At 35.3% G+C, this 19201-nt stretch overlaps 2 protein-coding genes across 2 annotated transcripts; both read right to left on the bottom strand.

Moving 5' to 3' along the window:
- Positions 1–4: 4 nt before the first annotated feature.
- On the bottom strand, positions 5–1638 carry LOC111803990 (inactive LRR receptor-like serine/threonine-protein kinase BIR2). Its single transcript, XM_023688620.1, has one exon. The coding sequence runs from the start codon at positions 1238–1240 to the stop codon at positions 428–430; it is 813 nt and encodes a 270-aa protein (XP_023544388.1). The 5' UTR covers positions 1241–1638; the 3' UTR covers positions 5–427.
- Positions 1639–7346: 5708 nt separating this feature from the next.
- LOC111803989 (AP2-like ethylene-responsive transcription factor ANT) lies at positions 7347–10485 on the bottom strand (the record flags this gene model as incomplete). Its single annotated transcript, XM_023688619.1, is given in 9 exon segments — positions 7347–8127; positions 8408–8484; positions 8598–8648; positions 8739–8812; positions 8931–9019; positions 9115–9123; positions 9276–9358; positions 9483–10104; positions 10210–10485. Coding segments are annotated over 9 exon segments (1887 nt in total). The 3' UTR covers positions 7347–7513.
- Between the last annotated feature and the right edge of the window lie 8716 nt (positions 10486–19201).

The following is a 19201-nucleotide window of genomic DNA, read 5'->3' as shown; positions in this document are numbered from 1 at the left end:
AATAATGGTAATTGCTTCTCGTTCTTGCATACACATTGCCAATCTTAGCATGAAAAGAAGTTTTTTGTGCTTCTGTCTTCAGAGAGCTTGAGTTTTTTTACAATAAACCATAAGGAGGAAGAAAATGGGAGCGCATCTTAATTTTAATCAATGAGTTTTTTACATTGTTGATTGTTTTGGGAAGAAAATGGGCAAAAAGGTGAGAGGGGGGAAAAGAACATTGAAAAAGAGAAAAAATATCCTCTCCGATGATGAATCGAGAGTGCATCTCCCAATTAAAAAAGGGGGGGAAAAGGGGACTACATCATAGCTGGTTTAGAACAGAGGGGAAAAGGGAGAGAAAAGTGGGGGAATGGTATATACCTGAACAGAAAATTTATGAAGAATTACAGCTCCTTAATCTGTGCTTCAAAATGGGTGATTAAGATCAATAATCGGGCATGAGCTGACTAATTTTTCCTTCTTCAGCTACCATCTTCCGTTCGGTAATTTTCAGCCATATACAAACGGCGGTGAAGCTGAGAACCAAGCTGACGAGTCCACTCCCTAAACCGATTCCAACAATGGCGATGACGGAGAGGCCCCTGTTCTTCATTGGCGCCAAAGGGTAGCCGTAGAGATCCTTGTTGCCATAAAAGGAAGAGGCATTAAATTTGGGCAAATTGCCACTCCGATTGGCCAGAGTGGAGGGGATTGGTCCGGAGAGATGATTATTAGAGACGTCGAAAGTGGAGAGCCTGACGAGAAGACCCAATCGCTGAGGAATCTGACCGGTGAGCAAATTGTCGTGGAGATCGATAACGTTCAAGTAAGCACAAAATGCGAGCTCCTGAGGGATCTGGTCGGTGAGACGATTGGCGGAGAGGTTGAGGACGGCGAGATTGACGAGATATTGGAGGTCGGAAGGGATGGGGCCAGTGAGGAAATTTGAGGAGAGGTCGAGGGCTTGTAAATTGGTGCAGTTGGCAAGAAAGGGGGAAATAGAGCCGCGGAGGGAGAGATTGTTGAGGGAAAGTTTGTAAATACGGCCACTGTTGCAAGTGGCGCCGTGAATGTAAGAGTTGAAGCCATTGCAAGGATTAGCAAGGTTGGATTTGGTCCAGTTATGGAGCGAATTAGTTGGGTCTTCCAAAGATTGGCTTAGATTAATGAGACAGGCCTCGTCGTTCGGATCTGAAGAAGACAAGGGGAGAGCGGCGGAAGCCAACAAGCCCAATATCAGCAGGGTGCAACCAACCATACTGATTACTGAGGCTGAGGAGGGGGCGGAGCCCACAAACTTGTAATCAATCAGAGTTCTGAGACCTCCAATCTGGTTGCGATTATGGGGGTCGGTAGTACAAAGAAAGAGATGGATGAGGAAAAGATTAAGACCCAGATAAAAATGGCTAGTGTAGGGAAGGTACAGAGGCTTCTCTTCTGGTTCCGAGTCTGGTTGGCCGTAGAGACGGCAGGTTGCGGTTTGAGCTTCAGAAGGTGAGATTCTGGTGGATGGCTTTGTTATGAGAAAGGGGTTTGGTGGTGGTGGAAGAACGGGGGATGTGGTGGCAGTCTGAGAGCGAAGAAGAAGAAGAAGAGGGCACAAAATGAAAAAAGTGGACTTTGGAATGGTGGGGGGTGAAAATGAGATTGGGAGTGTATTTTAGACGAGGAAAGAGAGAGGGGTGGGGTCTGCGCCTTTGCGGATTCGGCTACGCTTGTGGGGGCGGCGACTGCGCATGTGAAGCCGAGGATAGCGACCACTCCAAAAGGGTATTTTCGTCACTTCAACCTATACATTATAAAGTTTAGAAACTCAACTCGATTCAACAACCACCCATTATTTCTAATATAATAATAAATCACTTATTTTAGGAAAATACAACTTTCAAAATTCCTTTTGTTTTTTTCCCATTCCAGCTTGTAACTACATGGTAATACTTATTTTTTTTTTTTTAAAAAAAAAAGGTATATTTTTGTGTTTTAATAAACCAAGGACTTAAAAAACGTTGAATTTGTAAACTTCTTTTTTCGAACATAAGTTGCTTTTTATCCATACCATCCCAGAAATAGATAGCCTAATGGATAAAGAAGATAAAAACAAGAATTGGTTAATATTATCTCGGTGGGTGGTTTAGGTCTAGTTTCACTTTAGCACTTCAAATATGTAAAATTAATTTTAATGTTCTGTAGAATTTTAAATCAACTTTTTATAATTAACTTCAAATTAATCTCTATAGAATTCAATAGAATAATAATAATAATGATTTCTTTTAAAACAAACATAATTTAGTTATACTTCCAAAATTAGTTGGGGGCGAGAAAGATTAAATCTATTTGGAAAAGCTAGATATAATAAACTAATTTTACAATTTTATTAAAAATACATTTTTTCTTAATAAAAAAAACATTTAAAATATATATTAAAATACATTCAATTTTAAACAAGAGCCAAAATAATATTTGCTCACTTGGTATCCATGGTTCGATTATTGTTTCCTTCTTCCTCTTCGACTATTAAATTGTTAATGGAGATCGAGACATTAAAAATTATGTTAATAATAATTAATAATGCTCTTTACATCTTTGAGTATAATGTTTATTTTGGTGCTTGAAAAAATCATTTAAAAGGCATATAAATAAATTATTTTAAACTGGTACACTATGAGATAAATAATTAATAATATAGTCTCAAAAGTATTCCAAAAAAATTTCCATCTTTACTTTTCAAAACATCTAAAATATTTATTAATTTTTTATTTAATAAATAAAGAAATACTAAATATGACTAACTTATTAAAACTATTTTAAAATCTAAGCTTCAAAAAAAAGAAAAAAAAACTTTAATAGACACTTTTAAAAATATAAACACCTATTGACACTAATGTGATAAAACTCATTATTTAGTTGTTTGATAAAAAGTGTATAAATTTATTAACACTACTTTTAGAGCTTGCCAGCTCCACAGTGCTTTTGGTTTTACTTTTTAACTTTTTCTTTTTCTTTTATTTATTTATTTATTTAATTATTTATAGAAACNTATATACAAATATATACCCAAATAAAAGTAATTATAATTATTTATTTATTTATGAAAGACTGAGTCAAACCCTAGACTATAGTGTCTTTACAGACTATTCTCTCTGATTTAACGGATACAGAAACATATTTGATTTTTACCACCGACTTTATTTATATGTTAATCTTTACTTAAATAGTTATTGATATATCTTTATTTTTTAAAATTCATAATAATGATTGCGTGTTTAAATGAACTTGAAACCAATTATTCAGCATCAAATGATAGAACTTTAGATAACATATAAAAAAATTATTAAAAACATCATGAACTATGATATCTTAATTTTTTTTTCAAGTTTTAAGGAAATTTTTTTAGATCTATTGAAAATTTTGAAAAATTAATGTTATTTTAAGAAAATGTGTACAATTAATGTTATTTTATTATTATTATTTTTTTTTTTTTTGAACATTCGACTTTCCAACTGTTATTGAAATGTATGCTCTCAATTGGAACTAATACATTAATTTTGTGGAGATTAAATAAAAGATTAACTTAAAATATTTATTAAGTACGTGATTTTCATGAATGAAATTAAAAGTTGAGTGCATAATAAAATTTGTTATATGGTGCCAACATCGTAGTATAATTTATTTTGTTTTATTAATCGATAAAAGTTTATGAAAAAAAATAATTATATTTTATAAATAAAAATCTAAAATATTTCTTAGAAGCAATTAAAAAAATAAAAAAGATAATAAATTAATTTTAGAGTTTTTGTTAGTTCTTTTTATTTTATATAATTAATACATACGCAAAACAAGACAAAGGGATATGAAACAATTAAAGCTCATATAAGACATCACTGTAACAATAACTAACTTTATTGGCAATAGAACATAAAGTATAGACTCATATTAATAGCAATTAATAACAAGCATCCATAAAAAGTAAATAACTTTATTTATCATTATCGCCTGGAGGAATAAAATAATCCACCTTTAACAAAAAAATTAATTAATTACCAAAAACTTTCAGTCTCGTTTTTTGCTAATTTTAAATTAATGGAAACTTAAAACTCACCCAACAAATATAGTCTTTAGATATAATATAATTCTAGGTTGTCATTAAAAAAATTCATTTAACAATTTACAGTCAAGCAAATAGGCCGCGGGTCCACGTGCCACTCCAACTGGAATGACTTATTTTCCACTCTCGCCAATTACAAAATGACGCGTAAGCAGGGAGCGCATGAGCCAAAGAAAATACAAATTTTAACGATTCCCAATCACGGATTGTACGACTAAGTGTGGAAACAAAAAATATATATAAAAATAAAACTCGGATTACTGAAATGAACCCACGTGTCCGCGACAACTTTTCTCCCCTGGCGTTACTATCTAAGACAATTTAAATTCTAAAACATTCTTTTTCTGATTTAATACGTGGATATTCATTTGATCAACGACAGCACTGTAACTTTCTTAATCTTCTGGAAAATACAATTAAAAAATTTATAAAATCAAATTCAATGTTTTTTTTTTTTTTTTTTCCGGATAAATCTGGAAGACTGTTTTTAGAAGGTGGAGGCATTTTGTGCGTGGAGTTGGAATGAAATGAAATCAAAATAGGGAGGGGTTTGAGTTTGAATTCAATGTGCTTTGTCTCAAGTAAACATGGTGGCCAACATGAGTGCCAACACCGCAACACACTGTTGGGATCACCTCGACCGATTCATGCCCTTGAAAGCGAGCCTTCCAATGGGCCCAGCCTCTTACCCCCTGACATACTGGGCCCAATTCTCAGGCCCACTAAAGTCCACCAAGAACTTTTTTTTTTTTTTTTTTTTTTTTTTTTTTTTTTTNGAGAGAATAAAAAAGAAAGAAATGAATAATAGAGGAAGAAGAAAACAAAAACGTTTGACCAGAGTGGACGACAAGACAGTGAAGGAGAGGGGGAAGGACAAGGGCACGTACACTGAAGATGGCCAAGGTTGTCGACGGGCCCTGACGACAACATTATCCTGTCCACCATTTTTTTTTTTTTTTTTTTTTTTTANGAAAGAAAGGGGAAGAAATAGAATTGAGAGGCGGCAGAGGGTGACAGCGGGGGCGTTGTGCCGGAGGATGAAGAGGCTGGGGACTCAAAATTGAAAGGTGTGAGACAAAAGAGAATCTTGGCATTGGCAATGGCCACACCAATAACCACCGATGGAAATTCATTTTGAGTTAGCGTTAGGTGTGGCTTACAAGCAACCACCTTTCAGTTTCAGCTGTGTGTCTGCACTGCCACACACCGTATCTGTGTATGGCCCCTTTTTCTGCACCACGCTTTTGGATTTGACGCTCTATCATTCCTTCCCCTTTTAAATTTTAATTCTCCTCATTTATTTATTTATTTCATACAAAAATGAATTATAAAATCAATGCTGGAACACAATACATTCAAAGTCCAGTCCATATAATTCCCAGATAAGGTCTAAATCCATACCCAATCGAGGCTACAATCTGCATTAGGCCCATCTTCTGAGTTCACACATTTGTCACATACCCACCAAACTCATTCTAGTCTATAATTTACGTCAACTATGACTTCCAAACTTTAAATAAATTAAAAAAGTTACTTTGACGTGAATATAATTAGTAGATCCGGTCAGAGAACTTCAATGATCCGTGGTACTTTCCTCAACATGTTTTGATGTTGAGCTTAGTATTGAGGCTAAAGTAGTGTCGACCTAAACGCAATTGTATTTGCATTTTTTATTTTTGTTTCGTGGGTATACTTATATAACCTTCTCTACTACACTCGTACATAGGACAAAAGGTGTTAAAAGGAGTGATGTTGAGGTCATTATTCCAATCTATAAGGTCACTCGAGATCTCTTTACCTTTGAATAATGGGCTCCCACCCAGCTTGACTATATAGCCTTCGAAAGTGGTTTTTTCTTCATAAAAAATGGCCGAACCTGATAAACTTTATGTCATCCAATAAGACTTTAACTAAACAAAAATTTTAAACTTACACAAAACTTAAAAATTAAGGAAAGCAGGACGCTACTTTTCCACCTCATACACCACGTAGACATAGCAACTTTATCTATTTATTATTATTATTATTATTTTCTCCCCTTATATTTTTATTTTATCCTAATTAAACCATAATGCCACCTGTCTAACACTAGTAATTGGGAATTCCGGTTGAACGTGGACACATCGCAATCATGGACATTAAAATTTTGACTGGGCTTGGCCCATAACGTTTTGGGCCAGACTTGAAGCCTAAATATGATAGTCACCACATAAGTCCATAAGTATTAGTCTGCTGCTACAGCTATCCAGTTTTATCAAATAAATATAGCATCCCTCTGAATAATAATCCCACAAATTGAAATAGAATCTCATAAACAATCTAAATGTTTAATTTAATTCTACACCACATTTCAAAACATTTTATAAAGTAAAGTCCTATGATTCCATGCCGAAAGTTTCAAACTTTTAGTCTCGAAAGAGATATGAACCCAAATGAAAACACTCTTTCAAAATTAAGAATGCAAGCACAAGACGCTGAGAGCTAATGGAAAATAGGGCTGCCTTTTGACTTACCAATCCCCTCTCCACGCCGTAGCTTTTTCCACAGACATGGTCCTTGCCTTTTGTTTTTACATGCTGCTTTGTTTGAGTTTTAGGTGTGTTGTGTTCTTCATTGATGTTGAATGACTTTCTTTCCATTGCAAAAATCATGATCTTATGATCAAATAGTGCAGTGGATGGATAATAATTCAATATTTGATATCAGGATATGCGAATTCTTTGCTTTAATTCCCAACATCATGATTAAACAGTGAGTGGACAAGGGTGGAGAAAAAGGACTGAATCTGCCACTATACAGTGCTGTATTTTTTTTTTTTTTTTTTTTTTTTTTTTTTTTTTTTTTTTTTTTTTTTTTTTANTTCCTTTGAAAATAACGCATGTTCTTTCTGAATAAAGCAGACATTTTTTTCTGTCGAATATGGCCCAATATGTCTGTCTCCAAACATAAGTTTAATCCTGGTACGGTTGTCTAATTTCCCAGATTTTGAAAAGAAAATAAAGAAAAAAACAATCCTTTTAATTTCTCTCTTTGTATTATGGAGGGAATGTCTGTCACTTTTCAGAAAAGCTTAGATAAAAAAGAGGGAATCAGTAATGATGATGTTATGGATGAAGATTGATAAAGGACTTTTGTTTGTGGTCAAAGGCTTTTAAAAGCAAAAGGCCACAGCGCTGAGCTGACCCATCAGCTCTATGTTTTGCTGGGCCACACCCTTCATCCACAGTTCATTTGTGTACTTCGGAAACCCCAGTAAAGCTGAGCTCAATTATGACTTTGATAACAAAGGAAAAACAAAGACAATAATACAGAAAGAGATAGAGATACAACAGGGACACTCCAATTTGAACTTCATTTCTCTATTGTTTAAAATAAGTTGAAGTTCCTGTTCTTGCTACTACATCAGTAAATATCAAATTCTTTTCCTCAACTATCAGACCAGGCAGCAAACACTGGCAACTGGCTCATACAATTGGCTGCCCTCAACTGCTGGGCAGATGCAATCCAGGAGGAGGAGTTCATATTACTACCAGAGGTAGCAAATGGCTTAGACGTCGATTGAGGCATTCCGAACACCATTGAAAGGCTCGTCTTGTCTGGACTCTCCTCCCTCGAGCTGCTAAAGCTGCAGCTGGTCACAATTGAAGATGCATTGGAGAAATGAGCTCCCATTCTGGCCGAGTCTTCGACTCCGAGTTGTGATCCATCATCGGTTATAGCAGACGGCAATCGTGGTTTTGGAATGAGCTGTTGCGACGACTGATAAAGAGCCATCTTCCATTCTGATTCACTTTGATTACTCTGAGTGGGCAAATGAAGAGCTTCTGAATTGCTGTTGTGAGTAGGAGGGGTTTGTCTAAGTGATTCATTATCAAACTCAGGCTGCTGCTTTCTCTTAGCTAGATCGCCACTAAGAAGGGTATTGCTGGCAATGATCCGCTCCACATCATACCTCGTGATATTGAAATTAGTAACGGCATTCATTCCTCGAAATTTGATGGCTGCTATGTCATAGGCTTCGGCTGCTTCCTCTTGAGTACCTAAAAGTTTCAAACGGCAATTAAAAATCAAAGTAAGAAAAAGATGTACTTCTGGATGCATCTGTAAAAGAGCATCTTTGCTCTACAAGAAAAGGGATTAAACAATTACAACAAAGCGATTCAAGCACAGCCTTATTGTTTTCTGCATAATTCGTTTCACAATGTGAGCCCTACCATTACCAAAGCAGGAAAGACACTCAATTTCATTCTAGGAAATGAGTTATTTTTGAAAGCTATTCCATCAAAATATTCGCAGATAAAAGCATCTAAAAGCACTCACTGAATGTCCCAAGATACAGATCTTTGTTACCAGCAACTCGCCCAATCCGAGCCTGCCATCTTCCATGTTGATGATGTCTGCAACACATAATACAAATGGCAGAGATTCACTGAAAAAGCCACATAAATCCAAAACCAAAGCGATCAAGATCTAAATATATTACAAAGCATTGAGTTGAGACTTAGTAGACCTTGTTACGCCTCTGTAAATTGAGGCTCCTCTTGAGAATCCACTGCTTCTTCTGAGAGATTATTGATATACAAATTTGAGATTTTCAATTTAGGCTACATATAGTATAACTAATTAATACACATGATAAAAATGAGCTTGCCTTCTGAGGTGAGCAACATATTCCTGCCTACTCATGTTCTTCATTTCCTCTAATTCTTTCTGATAGTTCTCCACCTGCTCAGAACAAGGATTCAGTTGAGGTAAAGCGTGATAATTACTAAAGAATATTAAATTAGCATGATCATAAGTAGAAAAATTTTAAATTAGATTTAAGAGAAAGTGGTATTATTACAGGAGAGTTGATGTGGGTGGAGGGTCCCCAATACTTGAGTGCAGCAAGATCATAAGCTCTGGCGGCTTTTTCTTCCATATCATAACCTCCTATAATAACCAATTTTTGGAACCACTTGATTAATCATATAATAAGATGGAAAAACTTGATCAATAATTACTCTGTCCAGATTCTGAATGCTTACCAAGGTACACTGGACATCATCATTTGAATCCAATGGCGATCCCAGCCAACCAAACAAAGAAAAAACCAATTGAGTGGGTTATGATTTTTGCAAGAACAAACAAAATATTGATTCATGCAGAAACTGAAGCCCATAATGCTTTTTTATTTTATTTCTTTTACCTTGCCTTCCCTTCCTGCTTTGACCTTCTTTCTTGCAACTGTTATCCCACAAATGTGCTTCATACCTACCCGTCCATCTGTGCCTGATTGACATAATGAAGCATTGAAAGATGGAATGAGTATGAAGATAAATAAAACAAAGCAGCTTCGAGATTTAAGAAAAGAAAGAATTGTAAAGTGAAGAATTTAGAGAAAGAAGTGGGAGACCTTGTAACCCCTCTGTACTGGGAGGTTCTCTGTCCAAAAGTGTCTAAAGACTTCCTATGAACAATTTGCTTCTGATCAAGCTTCTCATGGCCTCTTTTCTTTGTATCCATAGCAGAACAGTCAGCCAAGGCAGGTGAAGCATGCTGTGTGGCTGTAACACAGCTTGACTGAGAGCTGGGGCTCATAGTCATGGACAAGCTCAATGAATGTAAATCTCCATAAGCCATGGCATTAATGGGACCAGATTCTCCACCATTTTCACTCATGAAACTCACCATCTTCTGCTCGAACGAACCATTATTAGCGACAGCATAGTTCCTAGGAACAGCCCAATTCAGACCAGAATTCTTAGTCTCTATCACTGCTGGTGGGTGCTGCTGCTGCTGCAGATTGCACCCATCAGGCAGGATTACCTTCGAGTCTTGAAGCATCCCTTCACGGCTTCTCAAGGATGAGAAATGCGCAAAGGGTTGGTTGTTGGGCTCATGAGTTGGGTTTTGATGGCAAAAAATGCTGTCGAGGCTGAGAGCCATAGCTTCCCTGCCATTGCTTTCATAGTGATGGGACCCCATAGTTGCGCCACCGAAGAAATCCTCTAGTTTTGGAGTAGAGCTACTCGCCACTTCAAATCCAAATGGGAACAATAAAACAAAATAAGATAAGAAATTTAAGATTGTTATATTTCTTCTAACTCGAGCACAGAGTAAATTCAGGGACATATCCTAACCTTGTGGATGCTGCCTGCTGAGTGATTCCATTGAACAAATTGAGCCATCTGACTTGAGTGGCATGGCAGACAATGGTGAATAAAAGCCACCATTTTCTCCATCGACGCCATAGCAAATGCCATAGTTAAATTGTGATGGGGAGTGAAAAAGGTTTGCAGGAATTGAAGAGGAGACAGCAGTAGCAGAGGAAGAAGAAAGCTCCATGCTAACGTTAGGGGAGACAGAGAAGCCTAGCCAGTCACAGTTGTTGCCATTAACATTATTCATGGAATTCCCTCAACCCTCACGTTCAATCTACCCCTCTTTCAAACCCAATGCTCTAAATGATTGAAAATTTGAAGGAAAAAGAAAAAAAAAAAAAAAAAAAAAAAAAAANCGATTTCAACAAATCCTTGCTTCACCCCCACTTTGAAACTGGATATATTTTGTTTGTATGCTAGCAGCACAGAGAATCATGTCTAACCCGTCTCATAAAGAAACTTAGAGCCTATGACCAACACTACCAACAAAACAACCCGCTCTGTCTTTGAAGAAAGCAAGGGGCTTTAAATCGAGGAAATAGAATGAGCATTGGGCGGAGAGGCAATGCATTCCTATAGGGATCTGTGTGTGAGAAAGAACATCCTTTTGTTGCTTTACCCTACGCTCTCCACCTACTCTTTTCTTTTTTGCTTCTTTATGCTCTTTGGATTTAAGGCATGGTTTTGCTGAAGCTATCTTTTATAGATTAATATAAACATGCAAAACCAGAAGAGAGAAGGACGCCTTTCACTGCTCTCTGTATGTGTATAATCTCGGACTTGAAGGGCACCCCACCCCACCCCACCCCACCCCTCCCCTCCCCTCCCCACCTATGCCAAGTGAAGCAAAGTCAAGTACCCTTTAAAAATTATTGACTAATAGTGGGCTCTGTGGAAGTGGGTTCCACCGTATTAATGTGATTAAATGGTCTGATGACGCCTCTGAGGACCTTGAATTAGATTACACAAACGGAAGACAAACTGTCCCTTTAGTCACTTCATATATTTAGCAGCTTCTGTTCTGCATGGACCTACACATCCCAAACGGCCTCGTAGGCATTCGCCAGCTACGCCCACCAAAAAAGCAAAATAAAAAGCTCGCCACATACGGCACCGTTTCTCCCCGTTTACTCCACTGCTCCTCCTTCAACTTCAAAAACCTTGCTCTACTTGGATGGATCCTACCCTTTGCTTTGCTTTGCTTTGCTTCTTCCCTCTATTTTGTAGTCTTTTTATTCGGTGCCTGCTTACTGCTTCAGAAGGAGGAAAAGAGAAGTGTAAAAGAAAGAAACTCCCTTTTATCAAAATCCCACCTCGTTGAATGCGTTGGGCAATGGCCGACTGTGGACATACCCACCCATTAGCCACCAACTAAACAACACTTTTTCATGCCAATTAGGACATGACAGAATCTTATCCTTAGCCCTTGAGTTTTGAGTGCTTCTTTGTTTCATCAGAATCAGCGCACGCTTATAATCACACCCATTTTTTAAAAAATGTATACATAATTGAGCAGTTACACCCGCTAGCTATGGACTTCTAAGGTGACTTAATGAAGCAAAAGGTAAGAAAGGAGACGGTGAAGAAGACTGGTTAGAGTAAAGGAAACAGAGGAGGTATCAAGCCTCTGAAAGCTGCCAAACCCACTTCTTGACAAATACTGATTTACCCACAAACCAACAGTGACACTAAGAAGCTTCAAAATCTAATTCAGCAAATAATTTGTTCTTAGCTGCATCTAATTATACACAGTGATCTCAATTATTGACCCAATTATTTTCCTTCCCCACCATGGTTCTAACATCTTCAGAACTGTCGTGTTTTTTCTTCTCTGCTACTGTTTTCAATTTATTCTTTCTTTTCAATTTTTATGAATCCCTTTGAAATGCTTGCAAACTTCCAAAACAAAAGGCAAATTTTTTTAGCCAGATTTCAAACTGGGTTGCTCTTCAAATATCTCTTTATACATATAGAACATCTAAAGTCAATTTTAAAACTATTTTCTATGTTTAAAATTTGTACTAAATTTCAAAAGGTAAAATTCAAAATAAAGATGTTAATTAAGAAAGATTATTAAATGATACACTGGCTTTCAAAGTGGCTATGATTGTAAAATTGTTAACAAAAAAAGTCTACTATCGGTTTATCAAACAAGAGAAATGGATGATAATTAAGAATATTAAATCTTTAGAAAATGAAGGACTAAAGATAAAATATGCAAAAAAAATGAGCCTTTAGGGTCGAAACTGTGATGATTGAAATTCCCACATTATGGGTCCCTTTTGAAGTCTCAATCCCATCCATTCTGAAAATATCTTTCACCATGTTCTTGCATGCACAATTTTGCATGACTAAGTTCATGGAGACAGATTTTCAAGAGGGCATCATTTGGTTTGTTTCTCCTTTGGAAATTATATTAAAGACACAAAACTCTCTTTTTGATTGCAGCAATCATGAAAAAACATTCATGACTCCCCTCCTTCCCCCACAATAACCCCAATCACCAATACCATTTCATTCCCCAACCAAACTTTAAATATTGCTCTTATAAAAACATGAAAATCTCTTCTAAATAAACGCATTTTAAAAGAAAGTATAAAAAAAGATAATATCTTATAGCGATGCATTTTATCGGTTACATATGTCAAATTCAATATGGTTCAAAACCAAGGACAGCTGGACTGAACTGAAGGTTAAGTTTGAAAAATGAAAACCATTGGAAAAAAAAGGGGTTAACGAGCCTCAGCTCAGCAGCAGCCCCTAAGTTTGATCCTACACAAAAGGGCTATACTATATACTATACTACTACTCCTGGCATTAAGGACACCCAAAATCCATAATAGAAATGAAGGGGTATTTGTGCAGAGGTTAGGTAACAGAGTAGCCGTAGGGCCCTACATAAAATTCCTTGTTAAACACAGTGAGAGTGAATGGTATATTAAATGATATTCTTGTAAGAATAGGAAATGCAATCCAAAACAAAATCTAAAGCAAAGATTACAGAGATGTACAGAGGTCAACAGAGAAAGTAAATTGTGGATAGCAACCGATCTGAGAGCGACCACATAACTGTGCGTGGTACACTGCTGTTTGCATGGAGATTGAAGTTCTCTGCCCGCTTTCCTTTTTTTTTTTTTTTAAGAGAGAGAGAAAGAGAGTAGCTTTCTCAAAACTTAATGGCCTACCTCCATCAAACCATTGCCATCTCCTGCCATTGCCAACCCCATCACTCTCTTTAACTTGCTTTACCATTCGGTCCATCTCTCTCTGTGCTAGAATTAAGAAACATGTCATGTCCCATTCAAATTTTAGATTCTTTCTTTATGGGACTTTCTTTGGTGACTCATTCAAACTGTGTTGAGGTTCAAGGCAGGATTTCTACCATAACAAATGCATTACTCGATCACCTAGTTTTGAGGTTTAACACAAGCAAGCTATTAAGAAAACCTTGTGGGCTTAGCTTAGTTCAGTGCTTTTCATGCTCAACATTTTCTATCAATCCAAAACAAGAAAGCAAAACCCCTCTCAAAGACAAAGCTGTAAAGCAATCAGAAAACCAAACCCAAACTTAAAAATTAAGTTTAATCATAATACTTAACAGGGGAATCACCAAAATGCCCTCTTTCTTTCTTTGGATCCCTATGTTATTAGAGAGGTTGAAAACAGAGAAAGTCACGTTAGAGAGAAGGCCTAAAAGAACCAACTTTTATGTATATACACATACAATTAGCTTTGGCGTTTGGTTGGGTTCCTGTTAGGAAGAATCCAAATTCGCATCTCTCCTTGATGACAAAAGACGTGCCTTTCACATCTATCTGCTACAATGTCCGGGAATTATGAATTGATATGCTTTCTTTTTCTTTGTTTTTTGTAACTTTATGTAATTCTAAAGATTAAAACAGCACATAGAATGTGACTTTTAGACAAGTGTTTATTTATTGGCCTTATTTTCCTCCTGTACTATGAAGGGTTGTAAGACCATGGTTTGACTTAGAAAACGCACAGAAGAAAGAGACAGCTAAAGATTGCTTTAACACACCAAGACGTGGAATCCAGCCTACACTTTACCTAAAAGGAGGATGCGATCAAAATCTCCGTAATTAATTGTTGTATTAATGCAATGTAGTTTGTCTTTTCTTATGAGGGAGGGTTCAAATCAATCAACGGGATGCTTAAAACTAGCGTAATACTGAAAAGGAGATTAAAACAAGTGAGGACATAAAACAAACAGTTGGTGTGCGACACGGAGGGAGTCTGGAGCCCAAATGGTGCATCCCAGCTGTTCCTCCTGCGACCGCCTGCTCCTGTTTCAGGCATAGGCTTAGCCCTTGATTCTTCATTCTAACAATTTTGCGCCGTCTCGTTTGATCAATCATCAAATCACCGACACCGACGGCGGAAGCTTTTAAATTTGTCATCTACAGAACCCGTATCTATCAAGGTCGCCATCTGCCCTGTTTTTCGCAAGTTTGGGGGCTTTTTATTACCCTCCAAAACAATTTACATTATTATCAATTAAAATTCCATATTTTTAAATCTGAACTAATAATCATTATAGCTTTATTATTATTATTATTATTATTTTCCTCTTGAACTCAACTCAATATCACTTGAATAAAAAGAGATTCAAAATTCGATCCATAAATATTTCTAAATAAATAGAGAAAAATAGTGAATTTGCTATTTAAATTATTAATGCACTAAAAAATAAAAAATAAAAAACGAAATCATCGTGTCAAGGCAATTGTAGGCCAGCCCATGACTATTGCCTTGCCTACCATAATCATAATGGGCCTTACAGGGCCCATAACTCAAGCAGACTTGATGGTTTTCGAGCATTGTGTAGCCCAAGTTGAATAGGAGTGTTTAGAAGAGATGTGGATGGGCCAGGCCCAGTTTGAACCGACCTCTTAACTCGGCCCAGCCCATTAGCAAACCGACAAATTAAGGGCAAGGCTAAAGAGTCGCTGTCCGGATTCAGCAGAAGACACATAGCAGGAAGCAATGAAAAGTGGGTTTGACCAAATAATTTTATTAAAAAATAAAATAAAAAAAGGTACTAAAAATGAGGTTAAAGACAGATCCATCACTTTTAGGAACCCTAATTCCTCTTTAAAACAAGTGGGGAAAAAAATATCTTTTGAAATGATAAGGTCACGTGGCTTCTCTACCAAGCTGATTTTCCATTTATTATAGTGTCCCTCCTCTATTTAATATTCCGTCTTTTTTTAAATAAAAAGGATTTTCATTTTAAAAGAAAAATAAAGTAGAAAATTTACCCCGACAGTATTGAAATTATATATATTCAATAAATACATTATATCAAATAAAGTTCATCCAGACATGACAAATTTATAAGTTTGTATTATATTAGATAAAAAAAAAAATCCAAACCGTAGATCTATATTCATTAATTAATTAATATTTGACATCTCTAAAAAGTAGGAAGAATATTTGATGCATCATTATATTCTAAAGCAATATAAAGTTTATAGTAAGATTAAATAAATTATGACAAAAGCTATAGTCAAAGAAAGTGGATTAAGCATGACTTATTATCTTACACGCTTGCTAATGAGTTAATAAAAGCATGTTGCAAACAAATAAATGGCTCGTATACACGACTTGTTAATTCACATAAAAAGAATTTATAATCTATAAGGTCAATATACCATACTTCAGTATAGTTAGACATTAGTCGATCTATAGAAAATAATTATTAACAATAGTCTCGACGTCGATGTATAATTTAATAGTTAATAATATATATCATTATTTTATAAGTTAATGATTTGATTTTCTTTAAAAAAAAAATGGAGATATTAATGTGGAAGATTGAAAGGCCAAGGAGTAGTGTTAAAAATGGTGTCCGACAAGGACCATGGAAAAGTCACTAAAAGAAACAGAGAGAGAGAGAGAGAGAGAGAGAGATCCTTAGTTGTGTTGAAAAGAAGAGAACATAAGAGGGTGTGGAGGAAATGAAGAGAGTAACATAAAGGAAGCTTACCTGAATTGACCATTCATTATGGCCTTAGCTTATAGGTTCTTATGATACACATTAATACCCAAACTAACTTTAATGCGTTCTTTTTTCTTTTGGATTATGCAATAAATAAGGCTCCATTATTATCACCATTGCTTATAGATCCCCATCCATTCACTTTTGATACTCACTAAGACCCCAATAAAAATAAATAAATAAATAAATAGAGAGAAAATGGTTGCATTGGATTCTAGTACTTCCTCCACTCACTAAGCTTCTTTCTCTCATAATTGCCTTTCTCTTTATGTTAATATTGATAAAAGCCTATTCCTATTCTATAGTTTTTAAGCCTTTTAATGCTAAATATTATTTCAACCTACCTACGCCTCACACTTCCATATTCTAATATATATATATATATATATATATAACTATTAAAAAAAAACCGAACCCGAACCAAGTCAGGTAAGAATTAAGATCGGTTGGGTCTAGGCGCAAGGTTTTGTCTCTAATATTAATTGAACTTAAACCAAAAAAAAAAAAAAAGAAAAAAGCAAAAAGTCGGAAGACAGAGCATTGGTTAGTGTGATGTGAGACTGCGTCTGAATGACAGTCTGGGATGGCGTGCAAGCATGGGCTTCATCGCCGTCCCTTCTTCCGTCCATCTATCTACAACGTCGACCGGTTTGATTCTTCATGTCTCTTTCCACAACGTCGACCGATGATGCCACAAGCACGACAGATTAGCTTCGGTTCCATATACACCCCAGCCGAACCGGTCGCTAAGACTGACCCAAACCCACCCGCCGACGGTTTCGGTCGGGTCGGGCGGTTTGAGCGGTTTTTGCTTGGCCTTCTACGTGTTGGCATAAATGTTGACCTCTTTTATTCTCCTCTGGTCAAAGGCGAATGAGGTGCGTTAAAAAAGCTAGGATCCTAATGTTTTATTGGAATTAGTATCTTCAAAAATAAATGTTAAAGATATTACATTGTTGTAAGGTTATGATCCATATTTATGGCTCTATTAATAATATATATAAATATATTTTTCGCTAAGACGAGAGAGTTTGTTTAAAACCCTTTCTCCTTTCAATTTCTGACTTTAAATTTTGGTTCCCCATTTATCACACAAAATTATTAAATTATCTATAGATCAATTTAAAATAGTTACAAATATAGAAAAACTATGTTTTCAATATTTCGATAAATTTATTAATGTGAAAATATTAGTTTTAATAAACATATAAAAAAACTTTTAATATTTTTAAAGGTGGGACAATAAATAACATTTTTACTCGACACATTTATTTACACGTAATTTAAAAATTGTAAGTACTATATTTTTAATTTCATTACATTTTGCTTTTATGTAGAATAAATTTGACTTAACTAATTAAATAATAATAATAACCTCATTCAAAATTTATTGTGATAAAAGCTAATTGAAAAATATTTTTTAATAACAAAATTTAACAATAAAATCATCGTTAAATTAATAGATCTATTAAAAAAATATATAAATTAAAATTAGGAAGTTAAAGACACAGACCAATCCACTATTTTAACATTTTTATGTTTCAAAATTTTGGTGATAAGTGAAATATATATTATTTAATAAAAATCTAAAAATGGAAACTTGTTATGCCTTTATTTGTGGGCGTTATTTGAGAAAACCACACAACGTAGGAGAGAGATGTTGTAAAAAAGAAAAAAAACAACAACATATATTCCACCAAATATACACATTAAATGATGAACATTTGACAAAAAAAAAAAAAAAAAAAAAAAAAAANAGATTCGAAATTTCAAATTTACATTTTGAAATTAATCTAATTTCATTAAGTAATGGTTTAGGAAAGGAAAATTATATGACTGTTTCATGCTAGATTGAATTAATAATACTTGGTAAGAATAACATTATACATTTAAAATATCTATTTAGAAAATGGTAAATAGATGACTTTCCATGTGTTAATTTAATATTTCGTAAAAGTCATATGGATGGATGACAAACATTTATTTTTTAAAAGAAAAAAATTGAAATCATTTTTTTTTGTTTGTTTGATATAAATGTGTGCTAGTTCATCCATAACAAAATTTGATTCATAAATATCATAAATACATACATGTATTTATGATAGATAAAAAGCTAAAATATGAACCGAACTTTAGGTATGAGATTTAAGGGAGGGAGAAAATGAAAGAGGAATGAGGAATGAGCAAATGTAGATAAGGAATTGGAGTGAAAGGAGAGGCTGGGGAGAAGCTTGGTGGCAACCAGCAGGGTTTCTTTGAATAGGAAGGGGGTCCTATGGGGCCCAAGTTTAGGGGTGTTGGTGGGGTCACGTGGCTATGCATCAATCTCCTATTGTTCATGCAACCACACGCCACTCGGCTGTGCCCCTCAAACAGTGACAGATAGGATCAATCGGTCCAACCTTTGCAAGCCCACATTCCTCAAATTTAACCACTTTCTCATATCATCTCTCAAGGTCTTTGATTTGTTTGAAAAAAAATGGTGTTTTTCTTTTGGGGGAATTTGGGTTTCATAAATTGTAAGGTCTAAACCAGACTCTCCTTTTGTTGGTTAATCTTTACAATTCAAAAGTTTGACCACACTGATACTGAATCTTTCTTGAGTTAAATCACTATAATGCCTCCTTTCAACAATGGAGGGAAGCATTTTCTTTTCTTTTTCATGTGGGTGGCCGAGGAATTCATATGGGTGTTGTTCTTGTCGTTGTTGGTTAATGTCTCTGGTTTTCCTCCTTTTTGAATATAAATCTGTGAAATGAAAAAAGAAGATTTTGTTTTGAAGAAAAAAAGAGGGATAGATTTGTGCTAGACTGTCTGCGAAGCTCGAGTGTGTTTGGTACTACTACCTTTGTCTCTTCTCGACTTTCAACTCTCTTAATCTCTCTCTCTCTCTGCAATTATTCTTTTTTGTTTTGTTTTGTTTTTTTTTTTTTTTTTTTTTTTTTTTTTTTT

This window comes from Cucurbita pepo, chromosome LG10 (assembly GCF_002806865.2).
Source record: "Cucurbita pepo subsp. pepo cultivar mu-cu-16 chromosome LG10, ASM280686v2, whole genome shotgun sequence".
Taxonomy (NCBI): domain Eukaryota; kingdom Viridiplantae; phylum Streptophyta; class Magnoliopsida; order Cucurbitales; family Cucurbitaceae; genus Cucurbita; species Cucurbita pepo.
Note: the sequence above shows the minus strand (reverse complement) of the source record. Positions and strands in the feature narration are given on the sequence as shown.